This window comes from Meriones unguiculatus, chromosome 3 (genome assembly GCF_030254825.1).
Source record: "Meriones unguiculatus strain TT.TT164.6M chromosome 3, Bangor_MerUng_6.1, whole genome shotgun sequence".
In the NCBI taxonomy this organism is placed as follows: domain Eukaryota; kingdom Metazoa; phylum Chordata; class Mammalia; order Rodentia; family Muridae; genus Meriones; species Meriones unguiculatus.
Window position 1 is genome coordinate 24,546,683 of NC_083351.1, and position 24,702 is coordinate 24,571,384.

Genomic DNA, 24,702 nt, shown 5'->3' on the forward strand with positions numbered 1-24,702 from the left:
ATGATTACTGTCCATGGCCGCTGCCACTGCTCTCTTGCATGGCAAAGCCAGCAAAGCCGGAAAACAAAAGGAAGGCTGAGTTCTGCTGAGTTCTGTCCTCTCAAAAGGCATGGTGAGAGGGTTCCAGGCTCCAGAGCAGGCAGGGGCCTAAACTGACAATTGCAAAGCTCTGCTTGCTCTGGGTACTTCAGCTGAGTCTGAAATGAGTGCTGAGCTGCAGTGGTAAACTCCAACCACCAGATGGAGCCTCAGCATCTTTTGCCAGATTTCCCTTCCCAGCAAGCACTTGAAGACAGGACCCCTTCGGAGGAGCAATGTGGCTCTGTTGACAACAGAGGCCAAAAGTTTGGGGTGTTTTTTGTAATTTTTTTTTGTTTGTTTTTAAGAGAGGAGAAAATGTGAGCCTTGGAAGAGGAATAATCCAAGCATGTCAAATCAGAGTCCATGTGTATTTGAGCACCATGTGTATCTGAGCATGCACACCTGTGTACCAATGAATATCCTGTTTGTGAATGTAGCTGTGCCTGCTGTGCCTCCATTTCCCCAGGGCTATCTCTGTGCACACCCCAGGCCTCCATCTAAGTGCATGCACGAGGAACAGGCCATAAGAAATCGTCACCTGGGCCAGGCACAGTGGGGCACGCCTGTGATCCCAACACTCAGGGAGGGAGGGGGCAGGCGATCTCCATGAGCTGGAGGACAGCCTGGTCTACAAAGTGAATCCAGGACAGCCAGGGCTACAGAGAGAAACCTTGTGAAGAAGGAGGAGGAGGAAGAAGAGGAGGAGGAGAAGAAGGGAGAAGGAAGAAGGAAGAAGGAGAAGAAGAAGAAGAAGAAGAAGAAGAAGAAGAAGAAGAAGAAGAAGAAGAAGAAGAAGAAGAAGAAGAAATCGTCACTTCAATGCTTTATGGTCTAAAGAACCTTTGTCCCTGAAGCAGAAGGGTCTGAAACCCTGGTATTCCACAGCTCTACTGATCTCCAAAGAAGTAGACCATGACGCACATGGCCCTCCCTGGAAGAAATAATCAAATTGATCACTTGTCAGATGAGCTCCTCAGATTACAACTGGGTCCTACATATAGTTACTCTGGGTCATGTTCACTTAAGAGCCCTTCCAAAGAGTCCCTTAACCCACTTGGGAAATTGTGGTTATCTTTTCATTCGCTTGTTTATTTAATAGGCATTTGTTGGCTGCCTGACATGCACCAAGAAAAGTACTAGATACCCTTCCCACTTTTTTTTTTTAAGATTCATTTCTTGTTTTATGTGTTCTGCCAGCATCATATCTGTGCATCACATGGGTGCAGTGCCAGTGGCGGCCAGAAGAGGGCGTCAGATCACCCGGAACTGGAGTTACAGTGGTTGTTCTTGCCACGTGGGAGCTGGGAATGGAACCTGGCTCCCTCTGGAAGACCAGCCAGTGCTCTTAACCTCTGAGACTTCTCTCCAGCCCCTCCTTTAGACTTCTTGTGAACACAGCAGGAAAGGAAAAGTAACCACAAGACCTAGAATGTCAGCTGGTGAGTTTTGTTCTTGGAGTGGGCCATGCTGGCGGATCCCAGAAGCAGTTTCGGCAGGGAAGGGGCATGGTCCCCTTCCACGCCGAACAGAGGAGTTGGAGGTAAATCACAAGAAACTCAGGCCACCTGTAAGAGCATTTGTTGCCAGGGCCTACACAGTGCAACGTAGGTCACTTTAGGGATTATTGAAACAGATTGCCGGACTCTAATATTGCTGGTTCAGCAGGTCTGCGGTAGTCTCCAAATGTCATTGGTGATGACTGACCAGGTATCACACTTCGAGACTTATGTCTATGAAGAAGGGAGTAAGGAAGCTTAAGGCCCTGAGAAAGGGTGCCGTGTGCTTTCTGAGGTACCTGCTCAGTCTCTTCCACGGTGGATGTTTATGGATTTTAAGTAGAAACACTCAGGCTTTGGCGTGGTGTTTCATGCCTGTAATCCCAGCACTTGCGAAGCTGAAGGAAATAGTTCACGAGTCCTAGGCTGGTCTGAGCTACATAGTGACGTCCTGTTTCATAAGCAAAGACAAAAACAAAGACAAAACCCAAGAAAATTGACAAGGTTTAAAGTTAAAGTGTGCGGTGTCACGTATGGTGCTGCTGAATTCAGGAGGATAAGCAGGTGGGGAAGAGAAGTGAGTTCAGCTTTAACTTGGAAACGTGGAGAGCGAACTGCAACTTTGCTACTGTTATGAACTGTACTGTAAATGTCTGTTTTCCGATGGTCATTTGACTCCCCTGAAGGAAACCCACAGGTTGAGAACCACTGTCCTAACGGTTCATCCAGTTGGCACCTGTGTGGTTTTGAATCAAATCAGACTGACAGTCTGGGGGGACACATTTAGGGATAACAGGGAGGCAAAGGGTCATTAGACATGGAGAGGGATTAGACTTGCTCCTGAAGAAGGTAGACAAGCCTGACGACCCGAGTTTAATTTCCAGAACCGATTAAAAGAGAGAACCAAGTGCTTTGAGTTGTCCTCTGGCTCTAAAGGACACAGACAGACAGACAGACACACACACACACACACACATTTAAAAACAAGGTAGAACAGGAAGAGATAGAAGCTGCTCTGACCATGAACAACTGACATTAAGATTGGAAATTATGGAGGCTGGAGAGGTGGCCCAGCGATTAGGAGCACTGGCTGCTCTTCCAGAGGACCTGGGTTCAATTCCCAGCTCCCACATGGCAGCTCACAGCTGTCTGTAACTCCAGTTCCAGGGGACCTAACACCCTCATACAGACATACGTGCAGGTAAAACACTAAAGCACATAAAATTAAAATTTGGAAAAAAAAAAAAAAAAAAGAATGGCACAATGAAAGGCGATGAAAACAAAAAGAAAAATGTGTCCTCCCTAGGCTGTCAGTGTTGTAGGCGGGATTAATATTTACTATTGATATATCTTCTGGTAAAGCTGCTGTTAATCCTAAACAGCTGTATAACCAAATCACCACACAGAGACTATGATTTATTTAATTAACCTAGAACACATTGCTGGGCAATAATCACTCCATCCTAAACCTCCAAGCCCGCATGGTTTCCTAACATTTAGATTTCCCACATTATACTTGCTTTTAGTGATATATTAGGTCCAGTCCATCTCTCCACGTCGTTCAAAGATCTCTGCTCCTGCCTCTGTTCTCCCAGCTCTCTTCTGCCCTTCTCTCTTCCTCTGCCTCTCACCTTCCTATCTTTTGGCTCCTCCCTCTCTTCCTGCTTCCTTTCCATTGCTCAACATTGTGGCTGGTTGTTTTATTTTGGATGTTTACACAAGGTTGAGACAGGTGATGCTTTGAATAAGTATCACAATGCAATGTCCTGATTGAAACCAGAGAGTGGGGGAGAGAAATCAGCATTTTGAATGAAGAAGGGTAAGTGTATACATTCCGAAAGAACATTATACCAACATGTCAGCTTTTTAATTCTTATTGTCCTTAGCACTTTTTCCGGTCACCTTTCTTTAATCTCCATCTCTGCTTCTCAGGACAGAAGGGTTAAATTTTGGGAGAAAAGAAGAGGGATTGGCGGAAGAGATTAGGGCATGCTTGACAGACAGACAGCACCTGCCATGGCAACACCCTAGCACATAGACTGTGCAGGAGTGTAACCGTGCACCCCTTCTTCCCCGGGTCAGCTACAAACCCAATCATTTCCGGGTCACAGGGTGGTTACAGCCAAGCCAGGCTTCTGTGGTTTTGTTCCTCTCTGAGGTGGAGATGTGCCACACTCCGACTTCCTCTGACTAGGTCCTGTCTCCTGGGGATCGCGGCTTGGCATCGAGGGCTGCCAGCTCAGGAAGTCTGAGGAGAAGCGAGCATCTTCAAAGCATTTCTGATCCAAAGCCGTGACGGAGAGACTGTAACACAGCCTCCCACACGCGCGCATGCTGACACAAGCGTGCACACGAGCGGATGGCCCTGAGTTTGCCGCTCACCAGTGTCTCCCATTCACCCCTGGCTGGTTGGAGAAAAGGCTGAGGCCGTGTAACCGGGGTGGGGGTGGGGGTGGGGGGAGCTGAAGCCAGAAGCGAGAAATGCTTTGCTCAAAGTCACGCATTTACCTATGCATTCATTTAACTAGATTTGGAAGGGGGTGGTGAGACGGTGTATTGGTTAAGACACTGGCCTCCAAGCCTCAGGACCTGAGTTCGAACCTGCAGACCCACAGGGCGGAAGACAGGGACCACCAACTCCTGCAAGTTGTCCTCCACGCGTGCACCGTGGCACACGGGTGACCACACACCTACATACTAAGTAAATAAACGTAATAAGCATACGTCAAGAGAAAACGCACGAACCCCAGCGAGCGAGCGAACGTAGACCCCCGCGCTGACTCCGACCCTGAATCCCATCTGATCGCAGCTGCACGTTTGGAGCCCAGAAAGAGCTCCCATCAGCTGGGCTCGAATTCATTCAGTCCTCACCCCACCGGTTCCCACCCGAGCCACGCCTCCCTCTGGGCAGCCGCTGGGGAGTAGGATGAGATAGGCCATAGCTTGTCTCTTTAATGCGCGCCCCCAGAGGCCCGGCGCGGCCCCGCCACTATAACTGGAGTGCATGGAGCGGGCTGAGCTCAGAGGGAGAAGGGCGGGCGCTGGGCACCCGTGGACCGACTTTTTCCAAGGGCCGTCAGCTCCCGTCCGTCCCACCTCCATGGACCCACCCGCGGGCGCCCACCGCTGAGGACCCCACACCCGCCGGGCTCCCGGCTGACTTCCACCCGGCGGCCGGACGGCGACCCCCTCCCCGCGGGCGGCGAGGGCTCTCGGCTCGAATCCTCGCACTGCCGTCGGACGAGGGCCGAGTCGCCGCCACGCCTCGCGCCCCGCGCCCCACGCCGCCCTCCCCATGCTGGTGCACACTTACTCCGCCATGGTGAGTAGCCCCGGGTCCAGGGCACGCTGGGCAGAGGGCATCGAGGAGCCTGGGTGCGGGACGTCCCAAACCTCCTGCGCCCGCCTGCACCAACGAAATCGCCAAGGGTGGGGCGCGCAGGGCCTCTGCCAGGCGGGAAGGAGGTGGCGGGAACCCGTGTTCTCCGGGCTGGGGAGGGTGGGGGTCCTCCTGCGCCCGCGGGAGCGGACGGCGGTGGGACGCTCGCGAGCCGGGGGGGGGGGGGGCCGGGGCTGCTGTCTCTCCGGCCGCTCAAGGGTCCGCTAAGGCGCGCCTCCCCTTCCCCCCCGCAGGAGCGCCCGGACGGGCTGGGCGCGGCGGCCGGGGGGACCCGCCTGTCGTCCCTGCCCCAGGCGGCCTACGGGCCCGCGCCGCCGCTGTGCCACACGCCCGCCGCCCCCGCCGCCGCGGACTTCCAGCCCCCCTACTTCCCGCCGCCCTACCCGCAGCCGCCGCTGCCCTACGGCCAGGCCCCCGACGCCGCCGCGGCCTTCCCGCACCTGGCCGCCGACCCCTACGGCGGCCTGGCGCCCCTGGCGCAGCCGCAGCCCCCGCAGGCCGCCTGGGCCGCGCCCCGCGCCGCCGCCCGCGCCCACGACGAGCCGCCCGCTCTGCTGGCGCCGCCCGCCCGCGCCCTGGGCCTCGACCCGCGCCGGGACTACGCCGCTGCCGCCGCCGCCGCGGTGCCCCGACTCCTGCACAGCCTGGCCGACGGCGCGCACGGCCTGGCGGAGGCGCCCCTCGGTCTTCCGGGCCTGGCGGCGGCGCCCGGCCTGGAGGAGCTGCAGGTAAGACCGGAGGGGGGACTCCCCCGGGGTGGGGGCCGGATGTGCGATTTAGCATCCCGGCTGGACCCAAAAGGTGGCCGAAGCAGGAGTCTGGGCCTCTCCTCCCAGCGCGCAACTTTCCACGGATGCCTCCGGACAGGGGGCCCCTGCGTTAGGTGCTGTCCGGCCCAGGGTACTTGCGCCGTGCCTCAATGGCGACGGCCCGCGCTGAATTACTTCTGTCTCTCCCACTGCGGGGTTGAGCCACGGTGGGCATCCATGCCCAGCCCCAGTCCGCCGGGGCAGCTGGGATTAGGAGAGGCGCAGCGGTTGTCTGTCTAAGGCAAGGCGATCACCCAGGCAGGGCTACAGCTTGGGCGCAGATGGTGCCGAGCCCAGGCGATTCCTGGTCACGCCCGGTAGCCGCCTCAGGCAGCCGGTGGTGCGCGTAGGGCGGAACAGACGTGGACTAGGGGTAGCCCGAACCTGGGAAGCGGCAGCCGACTAGGTCCACACTTGGGCCCTCGCTGCCACCCTCTTCTATTTGCAGGCGATAGAGGACCCGGCAATGAGCCTCCTGGACCAATCCGTGATCAAGAAAGGTAAGGAGTGGTGTACAGCCTCAGGGTAGAGCCAGGCGGGAGGGTGCAGGCCCTCCCTGGTGGTTGTTTCCCGTGCGTCGCCAGGCTCAGTGGCCTCGGAACATCCTTCCTCGCCTATTCGCAGTGGCGCTGGCTGGATGATTTTGCTCAGGAGTTTGCCGCCCGAGGTGGGTCCCGGCACCTTCTAGGGTACAACTGCTTGACCTCTCTTCTCGGGAGGGAGGGAGTCGGTGTGGATCGGGAGTCCGATCTGCAGAACGAGTTAAACCACTTCCCTGTTTCCTAAGAAATGGGAATGGGAGCGCTGTTCCCACAGATTTTGTTCAGTGATTTCCACTTTATTGAGCTTCGACCTTTTGGAGCCTGGCAAATGCTTGCTGCACCTTTCTTCCCTGTAGAGCCTGGACGGGGGTGAAGGTGGGTGGTTGAGGAGCTTGCCTCTCCTCCACCTCCCAGAGCAGGGGATTTTCTTTCAAGTGAAGCCTCCGGAAGCTTTTAAGATTACCGGACGTGACTGGTGTGTGATGGGCTCTGGGTTCCGGGTCAGGCCCGCTGACTCCGGAGGTGTCTGTGTTGCTGCTGAGCTCCGGGTCCTGTGCGGACTGGATGTGCCTTTTCTAGACAGCAGAGAGTTTCTCGGTGTCTGTTGTTGTGACTCTATTTGTGATTTCTATCTGTGTATGTTGGGACGTAGTTCTGGGTTTGGGGTTCTCTGTATACCTAACACACGTCCTAGAATTTTGTCATTTGGTATTTGAGGTGTTCTAAGAATATAAGGGCCTCTCCTTGGTGGGTTTTGTTTGTTTGTTTGTTTTTGCCTCCATACCTGTTTGTCTTTTTGAATCAGTAAAAAGGCAGGAGTGTGAGACACCCCTTGAGTAGATTTTCAGGCCTAACGACCAAGTTCTGACCATGCCAAGGAGAGGAGAGGTGAGAAAGAGGCAGATTAGACAGAAACAGAGAGACCCAGGCCTTGGGCAAGCTCCGTAGATTTGGGGTGGGTGCCCAAAGGAATTCAGAGGCACCCGGGAACCTGTAGTGCCCGAGGGCAGGCGCACCTCCCGCAGGATTTGGCTGGAGCTGTTTTTCAAACAAGTGAATTCAAGCCCAGGCTGTTTGCCCTGCTTAGGCTCTCAGGGGAGGCCTGTGGTGGGAGTGGAGACGGTGGAAGGGGCTGGACTTCTAGGAACTAGAGCTAGGTATGGAGTTTGGGGCGAGAGAACACACCTCCCAGAACTTGGGGAATCTGGGACAGTCACCAGAAGCTGGGAGTACAGGGAAGATGCTGGGGACCCGCCGTGTAGCTGCTCACCAGCGTTTTGCTGGTGGAAGGGAAAGCTGGATCTGGAGTCTTCAAAAACCTGCCGCTGGGCTTTTCGCAAACCCTCAGATCCTGGCTTCTGCGCAGGCTCAGGGGCAGGAAACCCAGGTTCACTGACTCCCTAGAGTCCCAAACTCCGCATCTTAGGAAGGAACTCCGGGGTCTGAGCGCTTTAGGTCATAGGTTCCCGGGGCCTGCCGGGCTGCCCAGATCCGGACGTGCACACCTGGGAGGCAGCAGTGGCTTGCTGGTCTGTGGCCCCCAGACGTGAGCTGAAGCGCCCACAGAAACTAAATCAGACTGAGGGGAGTCACAGCCTGAGGCACTGCAGCAACCGCGAGAAGGTGAGAAGGGAGGAAACAGACCCGGGACAATCCGCGGAAGGAAGAGCTTGGATCCGCGGCGAGCTCGCCCAGCGGGGCTGAGAGAGAGAGAGAGAGAGAGAGAGAGAGAGAGAGAGAGAGAGAGAGAGAGAGAGGCGGGCTCCCACGGTCCACCCCAAGAGGAGCGGCTTCGGCGATCCCATTCCCCAGGGGAGCCCCGCGACGCACAGTTTGGTTTTGGTTTTGCCGGGTTCTCCGCGGTGAGCGCGGGTGAGCTTCGCTGCTTGGGTGGCCATCGGCGGCGGGTCCTCGGGCCCTTCCCGCGAGGCCGGGTGGTTTCCGAAGACCCTGAACGCTGTTCTGCGCGGTGAGCAATCGCCCACCGCTCGGTCTCCCGAGTCCTGAAGCCTCCCGGCGCGAAGGGACCCTGCAACCTTGCAACCCCGGCCCCCCGCAGAAGCCGTCCTCCTCCTCCCGCGTGCATCTCACCAGGGTTTCGGGGCACTGGCGCCTGCACAGTCTCCCAAGCCAGATCTCGGCGGCCCATGGGCCCGCGTCCCGGAGAGGAGGAGGTAGGGGCGCCTCCGCCAGCCCCTCCCCTGCGCCACGACTTCTCGGTCAGCCCGCGGCCGCTACCGCGATGAAACCCGAGGGTGAAGGAGTAGCGCTCGATTTTGGGCGACCAGCTGTCACCTCCAGTTTTGCAACCTATCGCTGAGGGGCAGAAAGCAGAGGGGACTCGGGGGAGATGGCGCTGTGCCCGTCTGTTCAGGGCGTCTTAGGCGCGCACAGGAGAGGCGGCCCGCTCCCGAGGCTGGAGGCTTCCGGCAGGACGGGCACCTGCAAGGGGCTCAGTGGGCGTCTGTGCAGTAAATGAGTGCTGGGTTTTGAAGTCTGAGCGCACCGGGACAGTTACTCCGTCGCCTTAAGCCACAGGGAGGGGGAGACGAGCGGGGAGGACGCTGTGAAGATTAAAAATGGGGTGGTGTGGAGATCAGGGATATGGCTGAGTTTTAGATTAGAGCTGGAGAAGAGAGGTTTGGGTGTGAGACAGGAGAGACATCCCTCCCTACTTCCGGAAGACAGTTGCTGGGGGCCTACTGGGTCTCAAGGGCTCTACCGAATAAAGAAGGAAGGAAACAGACACCCTCCCCTCTGCTCTCTTCAGCTCTGGGGAAGGTTCAGAAGTGAGGCTAGGGGCTGGGCCCGGCAGTACAGGCCTGGAGAGGAGGGTGGGGAGCACTCAGCTCCCTAACGGGGTGTTTAAAAGCCTACTAACCAATCAAGACGAGTAAAATATTTTAATTTTTTGATAGTTTCACGTATGTGTATAACGACCGGGTGCGGTGGTGAACGCCTGTAATCCCAGCACTCAGGGAGATAGAGGCAGGAGGATCTGTGTGAGTTCGAAGCCAGCCTGATCTGCAAGGCGAGTCAGGACAGGCAGGGCTGCAGAGAGAAACCCTGTCAACTAAAAACCAAACCAAACCAAACCAAAACACATGTAAGTAATGAGTTTTGGGCATTTCATCCCCACCATTTCTCTCACCCCTCTCCCACTCCTGCTGAAACCTTTCTCTCCCAAACACCCCGTCTTCCTTCCGGGTCTCTCCTTTCCTCTCTTTTCTACTCGGTTCAGTGAAGATTGCCTGCAAGAGCATAGGTGTAGTGTGTTATCTTCGTACCGCTGCTATACCGCTGCCCCAGCAACCATTAACTACCCATAGTCCTTGAGACGACAGATGTGGGTTTGTGCCTCGTGGGCCCCTCCTACCTTTTTAAAAGCACTTTTTTTCCATTTTTATCCTTTTCTGCATGGATGTATAGGTGAGTGTGAAGGTCAAAGGACAACTTACAGGAGGAGCGTCTCTCCTTCCGTCTTTATGTGGGTTTCAGGGAGCAAACTCAGGTGCTCAGGCTGGACCACAAGCACCTTTATCTGCTGAGCCATCTCCCGGGGCCCCATAAGTAGTATCTTAATACGTTATTTAAAAGTTGAGACTAGTGGGGCGGTGGTGGCTCACACTTTTAATCCCAGCAATCAGGAAGCAGAGGCAGGGGGAATCTCTTGAGTTCTAGGCCAGCCTGGTCTACAGAAGTGAGTTCCAGGACAGCCAGGTCTACACAAAAAAACTGTTTCTCAAAACAATAAATAATAATAATAATTGAGAATAATGGAAACAGATCCATGATGAAGTATTCAATTTTCATGTAAAGTTAGAATCTAGCCCAGCATTTCCACAGCTCTTCTTCATTTGACTGCTAGGAATTTCACCCCATAAGGAAACTGAAAGAAACGTTGCCTATATAGAAATAATTTTAAATTTACTCAAGGATAACAGGGGCCATGGAGTACGTGAGGATTTAAGGTGTGTGCCTTTATCACCCAGGCCAATTAAATGGTTTTCATTTTATTTATCGATCTTTCTGTCTGTCTATCTAGTGTCTGTAAGGTCAGAGAACAGCTTGTGGAAGTTGGTCCTCTCCTTCCGCCCTGTGAGTTAAAGGGATCACATCCAGCTCACCAGGAGCAGTGGCAAGCACCTTCCTTCTGAGCTACTTACCTCCGATTTAATGGTTTTTAATAAATGTATAGGATAGTATAATCGCTACCACCCTCCCTCTGAGACATCTGTTACCCTTGAAGTTCCTTCATTCCTATCTGTAGTAATCTGTAGTTAATCTTCATTCTTGCCTCAAGCCTTATGCAATGCTTGATCTGCTTTTGTTCCATAAATTTGCATTGCATATTCAGGACCTGCCCTATAGAGAGGAAACTATACAGACCTTTGCATCTAGGTTCTTTTAGCAAATGTTTTTAGGGTTTGTCTCAACTCTAACATCTGTCAGTTATTGGGTTTGGTTTTTTTGTTTGGGTTTTTATATACTATTGCCCTGAATGGCTTTCATTTTAACCTTCTTTTGGGGGACTGGAAAGATGACCCAGTTGTTAAGACCTCTTGCAGAAGTCCAGAGTGTGATTCTGCACAGCCAACCATAATTCCAGTTCCAAGGCATCCAGAGTCCTCTTCAGACTCCCTCAGCACCCGGCATGCATGTGGTGCACATACTTGCATGTAAGCAAAACATTTGTTCACAAAAGAAGTTAAAAGAGCCAGGCACGGTGGCACATACCTTTGATCCCAGCACTTAGGAGACAGAGACAGTGGATCTCTGTGAATCTGAGGCCAGCCTGGTCTACATAGCGAGTTCCAGCACAGCCAGGGCTACAAAGTGAGACCTTACCTAGAAAAAAACAAAACGAGGCTGGAGAGATGGCTCACTGGTTAGGAGCACTGACTGCTCTTCCAGAAGACCCAAGTTCAATTCCCAGCGACCACATGGCAGCTCACAACTGTCAGTAATGCCAGTTCCAGGGGATCTGACACATCCTCACACAGACAAAATGTCAATGCACATAAAAATAAATAGATTTTTTTAAAAAAGAAAAAAAAAAACCCGACTAACCAAACAACAAGCCAAGAAGTTTAAATAATTGAACCTTATTTTTTTAAGATTTAATTATTGATGTGTATGAATGTTTTTCTTGCATGTGTACGCCTGTGGAGGTCATAAGATATAGGATCCCCTGGAGTTGGAGAAATGAATGGTTGTCAGCCACCATCCTAGGACCTGGGAATCAAACACCAGACCTCTGTAAGAATAGCAAGTGTTCCAAAACACTGAGCTCTCTCTCTATCCCATGATAGATTTTTCTTTGGTGAGGTGCTCTGAGTCAAATCCCCTTTTGGTCTGTTATAAATTATGGTGCTATAGACATTCATACATGTGCCTTTGTGTAGACATGATTTTCCTGCTCTTGGGGAAATTCCTAGGAATGAAATTGCTGTACTATGTGGTCCATTTATTTATTGTCAGGTGACTGTGCATGTGCGTGTCTGTGTGTGTGTGTGTGTTTGTGTGTTTATGTACGTGTGCACGCACATTGTGGGAGCACAGTTAGAGGAGAATTTTCTGCAACTGAAAATTCCTTTCCCTATATTGGCACTGGGGATTAAACTCAGGTCCTTATGTTCAGCAGAGAGCGCCTTTTATCCATTGAGCCTTCTCTTGAGCCCCTGGTCCACTTCTGTTTGTTAAGAAACTCCCAAAAAGTGGAGTCCATCTAAGGAAGGCTAGAAGGGAGAGAGGATGGGGTAGAGAGAAGGAAGGAGGGAGAAGAAGGCTCAGGCATTTTCTGAAGTTGTTGAGCTATTTTACATTCCTACCAGGCATGTGTGGGTGCTGCAGTTTCTCCGCACCCTCACACCTCATATTGTCTTCTGTGTTATAACCATCTAATGTCTCCATAGTGCTTTAATTTGTGTTTTCCTGATGACTAATGAAGTTGAACATTTTTTCACCTGTTTATTGACCAGTTGTCTTATTCTTTGTTTGTTTTTTTCCAGACAGGGTTTCTCTTTGTAGCTCTAACTGTCTTGAAACTCACTCTGTAGCCCAGGCTAGCTTTTTTTCTGCCTACCTCTGACTCCCGAGTGCTGGGATTAAAGGCATGCACCACCACCACCTAGCTAGTTACCTTATTCTGTATATATATAACTATCTTCCAATATATATGTATTCCAATCTATGATTTTTCCCTTTCTTTTCCCTTTTTCCTCTTTTATTTATTTATTTTTTTATTTTGGAGCTTGACTTCAAGGCCTTGTATACTCAGCCAAAGCTCTGTGACAAAGCTAAATGCTCTGCCCTGGGCCTTTGATTCATTTAAGATTTATTACACGTATATGTATGTGTATGTATATGTGTGTATCTATACACAAATGCTGGTGACCCTGGAGGCCAGAGGCATTAGATTCCCTAAGCCAAAGTTACAGGCAGCTGTGAGACAACCAATATGGTGCTCGGAATAAAATCCTGGCCTACTGGAAAAGCAGTGTGTCCTCTTAATGGATGAGCTGTCTCTCCAGCCCCAAAGACCTAGGTTTGTGTTGTTGCTGTTGTTGTTTTGAGACAGAGTTTCTCTGTGTAGACTTGCTGTTCTGGAACTCACTCTGTAGACCAGGCTGGCCTCCAACTCATAGAGATCCATCTGCCTCTGTCCTCCCAGTTCTGGCATTAAAGGTGTGTAGCACCACCTGGCTTTATTTTAAATTTTAAAATGTACATGGATGTTTTGTCTGCATGTAGGTCTGTGTACCACACGCATGCAGTGCCAAAAGAGGCCAGAGGAAATCATTGGACCCCTAGGAACTAGAGTTAAAGATGGTTTTGAGCTGCCACACAGGTGCTGGGAATTGAACCCTGGTCCTCTGGAAGAGCAGCCAGTGCTCTTTCACATTGAGCCATCTCTCCAGCCCCAATCCCTAGGTTGTCTGACAGGATTCCTGCTGTGTTTTCAAACTGCCTCTCTCTCCCAAGTGCTGAATGACAATTGTGTGCCCACCATACCTGGTCATCTTTTATTTGCTTAATTTGAGGTACTAAACTTTAGAATTTTAATGATATCCAATTTATAACTGTTTTCTCTTATAGGCTGTATTTTGGGTTATTGTAGCTAGGAGTTCTTTGCCTACCTCAAAGTCTTGAAAATTTTTTGTTATGTATTTTCTTCCAGGAGGAATTGTAACGTTAGCATACTTTCTAGAAGAGTGTTGCAATCCTAGCGCTCAGTAGCCAGACCATGCCTGCTTCTTGGATGAGAGATTTGGATGGGTCTGTCTTGTCTAACAGGTTGAGTAACTAGGAGCCCTTGTATTGCTGAGGTGTGTGTGTGTGTGTATGTGTGTGTTAGGAATGAATGAATGGCTTCATTAATTCATGCATGACTGAGGAACACCAGGGTTAGAGTACTTTGCCTTCAGGAGTCATTGTGCTAGGGTCCGACTTGTGGGTATGGGAGGCAAACAGCAAGTCATGTGCAATCTCACCCTTGTGGCTATACCTATGCTGACAGCATATTGACTTTTATTGTTTTTGTTTTGTTTTGTTTCATTTGAGACATGGTTGCTCTACATAGCTCTGGATGGCCATGAACTCACAGATAGCAGCCTGCTTCTCCCTCCGGAGTGCTGGGATCAAAGGCGTGCGCCACTATGCCCAGCAGGGCACACTGTTCTTGAGCACAATCGTTTTGTAACAAATGCTAAGTGCTCCACCAAGCCTTGGTCTTTCTCCCAGCTCCCAGGGCCTGGCCTTAGGGGATACCTGGCTTAAATAACAGTTGTGTGAAAGAGAAAAATTCCAGCCTTCTGGCTCTCCTGACACCTCCCTCTGGCTGGGAGTCTTGGAGGGAGGACGGATGTCAGATGACAACTTTTGGGAGTCAGTTCTTACATTCTGCCTTCTTGAGACTCTCTGGTTTCTTCTTTCTTTCTTTCTCTTTGTTTGTTTGTTTTGTATTTTCAAGACAGGGTCTCACTATGTAACTCTGGCTGTCCTGGAACTCACTAGGTAGACCAAGCTGGCCTTGAAGCCACGATCATTCACTTGCCTCTGCCTCCCAAGGTCTGGTTTCTGCTGCTTCACAGCAAACTCCAAGTTAGCTGGCCCATAAGCTTTCAGCTGATTCTTCTAGTTAGCCATTAGGTTGCTGAGAGTACAGATGTGTGCTACTGCAGCCAGGTCTTTCCATAGGCTCTGAGAATCAAACTCAGGCCATCAGGCTTGTACCAAAACCACTTTATCCACTGAGCCATCTTGCCAGGCTACAGTTTTCATTTTTTAAAAAATATTTATTTATTTATTTATTTATTTATTTATTTATTTATTATGCATACAGTGATTTGCCTGCATGTGTGCCTGTACACCAGAAGAGGGCACCAGATCTCACAACAGATGGTTACAAGCCACCATGTGGTTGCTGGGAATTGAATTCAAGACCTCTGGAAGAGCAGCCAGTGCACTTAACCACTGAACCATCTCTCCAGACCCAGTTTTCTTTTTTTTTTTTTTTTAAAGTCAAGCTTGATGTTCAAAATATAGAACAATGTTCACTTCCATGACAAACATATATGTGGTTACGAGAGCACTAAAACAATCAAGCTACAGAATAACTCTGTTACCCCAGGATAGACGATACAGGTGGAGTGATGCAGTCTCTTTCTCTCTCTCTCTCTCTCACACACACACACACACACGCGCGCGCACACACACGTCTGGAGACGTGGAGAGTGGGACACCAGGACGAGGATTCCCCCACTTGCATGTCCTCCTTCCTCATTCTGGAAGATGGTCGAGATCAGGTGAGCACAGGAACAGAGTAGCTCTGCTTCCATTGACAACTTTGAAATCCTGTTCATGGTTGATTTTGCTTTTCTTTTTCATCATCGATGATCATGTTCATTTTCATTTTAAAGATTATCAGGACCGCAGGTATACTGGCATGTGCCTTTAGTCCCAGCACTCAGAGGGAGGTGGATCTCTGTAATTTCATCCTGGTCTACATATCAAGTTCCAGACCATCTAGTACGGCGAGACCCTGCCTCAGAAAACAAATCATCAGGAGCCAGGGAGATGGCTCAGCAGGTGAAGGTAGCTACTACTAAACCTGCTGACTTGAGTTGGATCCCTAGGGAGGAGAGAAGCAGCTCCTGAAAGTTGTCCTCTGACCTCTACACACATGTATGCGTGTGCGCACAATAAACAAAGATGTAAAGTGTTTTCCTATGTATTACATAGGAAACCAAGTGATTTAGTAAGACCTTTTTCTAAACAAACAAACAAACAAATGAATGGATAAGTGGGAATATAGGACAGTGGCAACATGTTTGCTTAGCATTTGTGGGGGCCTGGGTTAGACCTTCGAGACTTGGGGTGGAAAACATTTGCATGGTGGCCATGCAATTCCAGTTCTAGTTCCAAGAGCACTTTTTCCACATACACTTTCATTCACTACGGCCACCTGGGCCAAGGCCAAGCTCCCATAGACTCCTAGTTGGTAGGGAGATAGCTGTGGAAACAGACAAGAGCACTGACAGCTGTAGGCATGGAGACAGGTATGCAAGGGGCTGACATGGGGAAGAGGGAGGCAGGAAACGCTGCCTATAAGATGGCGGGGAGACTGGGACCAAGGAAGGCAGGACCTAAACAGAGTGAAGTAGGGGCTGTGTCCTGGGGAGCAGGCTCCGGGCAGGTGCCTGCTCGGAGAGGGGCTCTCCTGATGCCACCTCTTGTTACTGGCTATGTTGCTTGTGGGGATAACTTATGTACTCACCTTTTGAAGTCCAGAGCTGTGCCATCCACTGTGGCGGCCCACTAGTCACAAAGCTGTGGGTGTTTGAAAAGTGACTGGCCTAAATGGGGGCAGGCTGTATGTATAAACTGCGTATTAGATTTTGAAGACTAAGTACAAAGAAAGAATATAATATATCTCATCAATTATTTTTAAAATATTGATTACACATTGAAATGACTATAGTTCTGATTAGGATAAATAAAATGTTGAGCCCTTATATACTATTTACCATATTGAAATTAATCTCATATCTTATTTATTTATTTATTTATTTATTTATTTAGAGACAGGGTCTCACTCTGTGTCACTGGCTAGCCCAGATCTCACAGAGACCCACTTGTCTGCCTCTGCCTCCTGAATGCTGGGATTAAAGGTGCTTGCTTCCTCACCTGGTTATCTTCATTTTCCTCCTCCTCCTCCTCTTCCTCCTCTTCCTCTTCTTCCTTCTTCCTTCTCCTTTCTTCTTCTTTTTGAGACAGGATTTCTCTGTGTAGCCTAGGCTGTCCTGGACTTGCTTTGTAAACCAGGCTGGTCTTGAATTCACAGTGATCTGCCTGATTCTGCCTCCTAGAGTTCTGGGATTACAGGCGTGTGCCACCATGCCCAGCCTTCGTTTTCTTCTTTTTAAAGATTTATTTTTATTTATGTGTATGAGTGTTTACCTGCCTGTATATATAAGTACCACATGAATGCAATGCCTATGGAGGCCAGAAAAGGACATTGGATCCTATGGAATTGGAGTTACAGATGGTTGTGAACCATCACGTGGGTGCTGGAAAATGAACCCAGGTCCTCTGCAAGAGCAGCCCATTATTTTATCCACTGAGCCATCTCTCTAGCACCACTTTACTTTCTTTGTTTGTTTTTCAAGTCAGGATTTCTTTGTCTAGCCCTAGCCATACTGGAACTCACTCTGTAGACCAGGCTGACCTTGAACTCAGAGATCCCCCTGCCTTCCTTATTAGAATTAAAGGTATGTTTAGTCCACCACTGCCCTGCTCATTACTTTTTAATGCTGTAGCCTAAATTATGTTTCTAGGTGCCAGTTTTTAGTCTAGAGCCTAATAGACAAACGAGGACCAGGAAGGATCTAGAAAAGGAGGCAGGAGCCAAGACACTAAGGAGGATGAAGGAGGAAAAGATGTATCAGGGATATGACCTTTGGGAGCAGTGGCCAGAGTCCATGGCCCACTTTAGCTCAGTAGATGATGTCATCCTGACCTCTGAACTTTCAGCCTCTTCCTTGTAAGCTGGGTATATGGAGAACAGTGCTGCTCCACAGAGCTGCCGGTGAGGAGCTTGTGGAGTGTAACTGGCACTCATTGATAGCATCATCCTATCTGGCTATGTACTAGGATTTGATTCTCAGGGAGCTGATAAGGCACTGGTGGGTTGCAGACTGTGGAGGGATCCATGTTTCAGAAAGACCCCTCTAGACTCTAGACTAGGGCAGGGGACCAGGCGAAGGCTGCACAGAAATTCAGGCAAAGAGTGTCTATGAGAGAGTGGCCTGCTTCTCAGGCAGGTTAAAAATGGAAGCCATAGGACAAGGTCCTGTGTAGCATGTGGCAGGCAAGAGAAGGCCGGGAGCATTACAGATGTTTCTGACTGAGCGATCAGGTAGGGAAAGGCTCAGTGGGACTGTGCCAGCCCTGAACCTTGGGATCAGGTTCTTTTTCATCTCTGTGTTCTTGGGGCCTAGGTGTTCTTGTTATGAGGATGCGGGGAAAGTGCTTTCTGAACAATGAAGAGGCCAAGAGAACTGCCTTGGAGACACTGGTCCCGGGTTTGCTACTAGTTTGATCTGCCACCTAGAGGATCTCAGGCCCACTATTTCATCTTTCTGGGCTTCAGTCTCCCCACCTGTAGAATGGGAACAAGGGTAGCACTGATGCATCTTGGGTTGTCCTGCAGGTTCGAGGGGTGACGTCTAATCTGTATGCACACAGCAGTGAGTGCTCAGTACTCCAGTCCAGACTCCCCATTGATTTTCACACCCACCACACACAGGCCTTCTTTCCCTGAATGAGAGAACCAAGAGACCTCCAAAGAAGCAAGCACCCAGCTCCTTCCTTCCTCTGCCCTTAAGAAGGAAGATGGAGGCCGGGTGTGGTGGCACATGCCTTTACTCCCAACACCCGAGAGACAGAGGCAGGCCTGGTCTACAAAGCAAATCCAGGACAGTGTAATCCTGTCTTGAAAAAAAAAAAAGGAAGGAAGGAAGGAAGAAAGGAAGGAAGGAAGGAAGGAAGGAAAAAAAAGAGAGAAAGAAAAATGAATGGAGTCGCTGCATGAACAACTTTTCTGAGCTGAGAATTTAGAAAATCCTGATTCCTCTCCTTGCCTCACACAGAGACTGATTAGGAGAGGGGCTTAGGGGCTTATAGATCCTTAGTACCTGTCTTCTAGACCTGGCAGCAAGGGGAAAGGCTGGAGGCTTAATAGGACCTTAACTTTCTATTTCCAACATGCAGGATTCTAAAATCCCCAGGATGGAAGGGTGAGAACCAAAGTAGAAAGGGGACTTGGGAATCTGGGTGATTTCCCAGACCCTGTCACAGTGACCCAGGAATCCCACATCAGACTCCATTTCCTCGTGTCCAGCAACTTTTCAGATGGGGCCAATACCTGGCTGATGTTAAGCTTTCAGAGGAACCAGCAGGGCTCAGGAAGGGGATCCCAGGGCAAGAACCAGACAACTCTGGTACTTGGGCCTGTCACTTCCACCTCACAGTGCCTTGGTTTCTCCCTTTGTAAAGCAGGGATAATAGAACCTTCCCTCTGGAAAGTGTTGGGATCACTCAACCACACACACCCACAGCTGGTGAGTCAACCCGCCAGCACCACGGCTGACTGACGGCTGTCCTGTGGTCGCTGGCTCAGTGTCCCCTCTCTCTTCCCTTGCTTCTGCTCCACAGTCCCCATTCCCTCCAAAGCCGGCAGCCTCTCCACCCTCTCACTGGCCAAAGACAGCCTGGTTGGCGGCGTCAGCAACCCCAGTGAGATCTTCTGCTCCGTGCCCGGCCGGCTGTCATTGCTCAGCTCAACATCCAAGTACAAGGTGACCGTGGGGGAGGTGCAGCGGCGTCTCTCACCTCCCGAGTGCCTCAACGCCTCCCTCCTGGGGGGTGTCCTCCGAAGGTAGGAAAGCAGCCCACAATCCTACACAGCACCCCAGCCAATATTTTTATTCTCTTCAGACCTTCTCATGGCATCAGAGAAAGGATCAGCCTCACCCCAGGTCCCAACCTTATCTCTACCTCAGTTTCTGATAGAGCAGTGAACAGGGGCTCAGGATTGTACATGGTCTGGGGACAGTCCCGGGGACAAAGAAAGAAGTGTGGATACAAAGAAAAAGACTCACCCACACTAAGCTGGGCAAACAGGGTTGGTTCTGGGAAGGGTGGACCTTCCCTTCCCTGTTCCCCATAGCAGCACAGGCCTCACTGGTGTGAGTTTGGGGTGAGCAGCACGGTGGGCCATGTTTTTCCTCTCTGCATGCTCTTGCCGCTGGGACGGGGATCTGCTTCAGGGAGAAGGTGGAATGATCTAAGGACTGCATGTGTATGTGTGTTAGGGGATGGCCCTAATACAGCGTGAGGTTCCACGTTAGTTGGGGATGTGTGGCCCACGGTGGGTCCTCCGCATGCCCATCCGCAGCCAGCTGTTTTTTTGTTTCCTTTACTCTTCTCTCATACATGTTTTTCTTTTTTTCTATGCAGTTAGTGGTTTACACGTGTGTACCTCTGTGGGGGGGGCACATTTGTGGAGTTAGAGGGTTATCTTCTTACTCTTGGTCTCTGTACCTCCTGTAGGGACCTGTATTGAATCCCTAGGATTCTGCACACACCTCTGGGCCCCTGATTTGGTGTGCACATGTGTCTATGTTTATTGGTGTCTATATCTGTGTCTCTAATGTAATATATGTGTCTCCATATTCTTGGAGACACTGAAGGTGGTTTCATCTGTGCATATGTGACTTGGTATGTAGTTGTGTCTCCTCGTGTTTGTCATCCCTGTGTTTCTACATGCAGTTTTATGTGTCCCAACAAATGTGCTAAAGCGATGCTCCCCTGTCCTGCCTACCCTGGGCTGCCCCTGCTATTGAGAGAACAGGGGAGGAATGAAGGGCTCCTACAGCGCCATGCTGTTTCTTAACCCAATCTTGACTGCGCTAGAGTGAGGTCAGGAAAAGGCTGGGATTTTTCTCAGAGACACCCCCCACCCCCAAACAAGGCTACATCCAGGCCTTAGCAGGGTCAAGGAACAAGGAACAAGAAATAGAGGTCAAGGAAGGTCTTTTGGGAGTCACTGAGCCTACAGGCTTCTCTTGTCTCCATAGCTGTGTGTATGTCTCTGTATGTTAAGGGCCAAGTCCAAGAATGGGGGCCGGTGTCTGCGGGAACGGCTGGAGAAGATTGGGCTCAACCTGCCAGCCGGCCGTCGGAAGGCAGCCAACGTGACTCTGCTGACCTCGCTGGTGGAAGGTAAGGCCTGTGTACTCACGTGGTTGTGAGGGGGCATGTCGTCTGGTAAGACTTCCTAAGAAGGAGGGTATCACCTAGTCGCGTCTGTATTCTATATCCGAGCGTGCACTCTGTGTCGGGTATGTAGGAGTATGTGCATGTGATGCATGTGGACATTCGGCACATCTGAGGATTTAGCCACCCATGGTTCAAAATAGTTGAAAAAGTTGCACCTATGCACACATGCAGACATTCCTGGTCATTATTATCAACAATGCAACTATACGTAGCAACTATATAGCATTATGGTATTTACCAAGAGACAATTGGTAATCTACAGGGGAATGCATGTAGGTTTATATGCAAGAAGCATGCCATTTTGTGTAAGGGATTTCATACCACATATTTTGGTATTTGTGGGAAATTCTGAAACTAATCCTTTTTGTTTATGTGTCTGTACAAACATGTGCACATGCAGTAGAGCTACGTGGGGTGGGGGAGGGAGACTGGCCAGTATTTGGACATGCTAAGTAGGCGGTGGTAGGGTGCATCCCTCTTCCCTGGAGGTTGGTGACTCTGGACTTTGGCTCTGGGACATACTTTGGTCCCAGTTCTATCTTTGAGCTGAGGGTGATGGACGTGAAGCTGGAACTGAGAAGAGAAACCAGAGAGGGCATCTCCAGAGGCAGGGTGCTCCTTGGCCGGGGGCTAAGGAGTCCAAAGCTGGGCTCTGGTCTCAGAAGTACCCCTAGAAACATCTCCTCTTTCCCCAGGAGAAGCTGTGCACCTGGCTCGGGACTTTGGTTATGTTTGTGAGACTGAGTTTCCAGCCAAGGCAGCTGCTGAGTACCTCTGCCGACAGCATGCTGACCCTGGGGAACTGCACAGCCGCAAGAGCATGCTGCTGGCTGCCAAGTGAGTAAGGGCACTGTGCATAGCAAACACGGATGCAGTGCAGATATACACATCAGACCTGGGTGCAGCAGACACTACTTTTGACCACATACATGTTCACACATGGCACCATACACAGCAGCTAGATTCTTTGTGCACACGGGAACAGTTATGCATGGCGTGCAGGCACATATGGGTAGATTCTTTAGGTATCATGTTCATCTCATTTAGACTTTCATGGATACTCCCACAAGCCCCCACGGGCATACACAAACACCATGTGAACATATCTATTGTATACACACATTGAGAGTGTCATATATACAACATGTGGGTGCTACAGTCACACGAGTCCATGGTGTGACCAGCCCAGGCCCTCGCATGAGTCCAAGGCTCCCAACAAGGGTTACTCTGCTTCTCTGACCTTTCTCCTCAAGATCTCAGGCCACACCTCTCTGCAGGTCCCATTCACCTCCCTCACCACCAACCGCATGCTGCCGCATCAGGTCTTCTCATCTTACCCGAGCCTTCACGGGAACCCTCTGTTCTCTGTTAAACCTACCAGTTCTTAATGGCTCCCACTGCTATTGCATTATCATTAAACCAGGCTCTTCAAGATTGCCTCAGAGCCTGTTTAGCAAACTGGCATCTCACTAAAGTGTACCATTAGTCCATTTGGACAGCTAAAATAAAATACCCGAAGCGGATCCTGGTTCTTGAGACTGTTACAGATCAAGGCAGCTTCTGTGTCTGGTGAGGGCCTGCTTTCTAACATACAGACAGCATTTGGCTGCTGCTGTGTTCTCCACATGTTAAAAGGAGCTGGGAGTCTCTCTGGCCTTCTTTATAAAGGTACTAACAGCATGTATAGCAGTGGTGCTCAACCTCTGGGTCTCAATTCCTTCGGAGATTGCAGATCAGATATCCTGAATATCAAATATTTGTCACAATTCATAACAGTAGCAGAATTACAGTTATAAAGTAGCATGGAATAATTTGCGGGGGGGGGGGGTCATCACAACACGAGGAACTATGTGTTAAAGGGTAGCAGCATTAGGAAGGTTGAGAACTACTCATCTACGGGGTTCTTCCCCATGATAGTCACCTCCCGAAAACCGTATCTTCATATCTCAGAAAAGATCTTAGTATCTAAATTTTGGAAGGCTACATTCATTTGGAAGGTAACATTAAGAGGAAAACAACAATAGAGAAGAAAGAAAGGGATGGAAAGGAAAGGAAAGCAATCAAGAACTCTGAGGACCATCATCTGTAGGCTAAAGTCCAAATGCCTTTGAGGATCTCATACTCTAGACCACTAAAACTGCCGGTCCAGCTGACCTTTGTGGTTTTGGCCTTCAGATCACAACTCCACCCTCCCTGAGGGGTTTTCTTCCTTTAGGCAGCAAATGAACCAGATTCACGGGACTATTCAATAGAGTCCTGGAAGGCCTCTTCCTGTGGTTAGAAGAGCCTGTCCAAATGGAGCCCACTTCATTCATGAATATGAATCAGCTCTTGCATCAAGTGCTTTTCTCTAAGACACATGACCAGACACAAAGATGAGTGATGATGATTCCTCTTACCTGAGTCACATATGAGTCACAAAGGAATGGAAACAGCCATAGGCTTGATCTGTCTCATCTCCGTCACTCTGGCAAGTCACCTAATCTGTCGGAAACCATAGGATGAGGATAACGGTATAGATTTATTGGATGATGCAAGATAATATATACTGTGCACATGATAGTGATCTAGGCATCAATATTTGCTGCTATTTTAATTATCCAAGGCAGATTCTGGGCTGTTCTCACATTTTCACAGAAAAGGTTCTGTGAAGCATTGTGTTTGGGATGGAAGAAAGGATCACAGAAAGTTTAAGGTAATAGGCAGCTGAGCTGTACTCATTTAAGGGAGAGAAATCAGGGCATTAGCACATGCTATTTCCAGGTGTGTAGCACTGAATTCCTAACTTCTGGGCGAGTCAATTTCCATTTTTGCAAAATGGTATCATTGTTACTTGTAGGCTATTGGGAAGGTCAAACTATATAGATAATGCAAAGAATCCAGTAAATTGCTGGGTGAGTGTCCCATGCCTTTAATCCCAGCATTTGGAAGACAGAGGCATATTGTGTCTCAGGCCAGCCTGTCTAGGAGTTCTTGGATAGCCAGGGCTACATAGAGACTCAGTCTGAAAAAGTCAGCAAGTAGGTCCTCCTCTGGCATTAGAACCTTGTTCTTTAACCTCTGACTCTTCTTCCTCACCAGGCAGATCTGCAAGGAGTTTGCAGATTTGATGGCTCAGGACCGCTCCCCACTAGGCAACAGCCGCCCAGCACTCATCCTGGAGCCCGGGGTGCAGAGCTGTCTGACACACTTCAGTCTCATTACTCACGGCTTCGGTGGGCCTGCCATCTGTGCCGCCCTTACTGCCTTCCAGAACTACCTGCTAGAGTCACTCAAAGGACTGGACAAGATGTTTATAAGCAGTGCTGGCAGTGGGCATGGAGAAACCAAGGCTTCAGAGAAGGATGCCAAGCATCGGAAGTAACTGTCTCTTGTTCCCTAGCTAAGTGACTCCCAGTGCCCGAGAGGGGCCTTGGCTCCTGGGGGTGGCCTTGAAAAAGACTAAAAGGTGGGATTCCATTCGGCCAGAGAGAACGTTTATCTAGAAGCCTAGAGTGGGACCCGGTTGGGTAAAGCAAGGAGGCCATTCTGTGGTTTCTGTTAAGAGCTCAGGCAGGAAACTGTCATGGTTGTCTGGCTCATGGGGCACAGCCCTTCCCACTGAGATGTCTGGGCAATGGTGGGTGCCCCAAGGGGATGCTATTAACAAATCAGAGGTGTTACTGAGGAGTTAGTGACCTTGGCTCCAGGTCTCCTACCCCCAGAACATGGTGCTAGGAGGTCCCAATGGGCTCTTTGGATCCTTGTGACTCGTGGAGAAGAGTGGGCAGGAGAGGACCCTGAGGAACAAGATGGTACAGCACAAACCATAGAACTTGAACCCAGGCTGCACACCACAGTCCTGTTGCTGTCTGTCCTATTTATTTATGTACAATGTAATTAAATTTGAGAAATAAAAAATGTCCAGCACAAGTTATTTATCCTGAGTTGGGAATCCATTTTACTGGCTTCTCTGCTTATGTATGAAAATGTCCACCTGAGCAATGATGGAGGGTGTTTTTGTTCACAAAGGCTCTAAGCTGAGAAGGAAA

At 50.1% G+C, this 24,702-nt stretch overlaps 1 protein-coding gene across 1 annotated transcript; it reads left to right on the forward strand.

The window, feature by feature from the left end:
* The first annotated feature begins 4,872 nt into the window (after nt 1-4,872).
* Tfap2e (transcription factor AP-2 epsilon) lies at nt 4,873-24,573 on the forward strand. The gene is made up of 7 exons (XM_021652550.2): nt 4,873-4,899; nt 5,211-5,705; nt 6,235-6,286; nt 19,046-19,268; nt 20,496-20,614; nt 21,367-21,508; nt 23,753-24,573. The coding sequence occupies exons 1-7, from the start codon at nt 4,873-4,875 to the stop codon at nt 24,033-24,035; spliced, it is 1,341 nt and encodes a 446-aa protein (XP_021508225.1). The 3' UTR covers nt 24,036-24,573.
* The last annotated feature ends 129 nt before the right edge of the window (nt 24,574-24,702 follow it).

Bases quoted from the DNA above. Each gene is read 5' to 3' on its own strand.
- Tfap2e (XM_021652550.2), top strand. From the start codon at position 4,873: ATGCTGGTGCACACTTACTCCGCCATG. The intron at 5,706-6,234 runs GTAAGACCGGAG...TTCTATTTGCAG, and splicing joins CCGGCCTGGAGGAGCTGCAG to GCGATAGAGGACCCGGCAAT. The intron at 21,509-23,752 runs GTGAGTAAGGGC...CTTCCTCACCAG, and splicing joins AGCATGCTGCTGGCTGCCAA to GCAGATCTGCAAGGAGTTTG.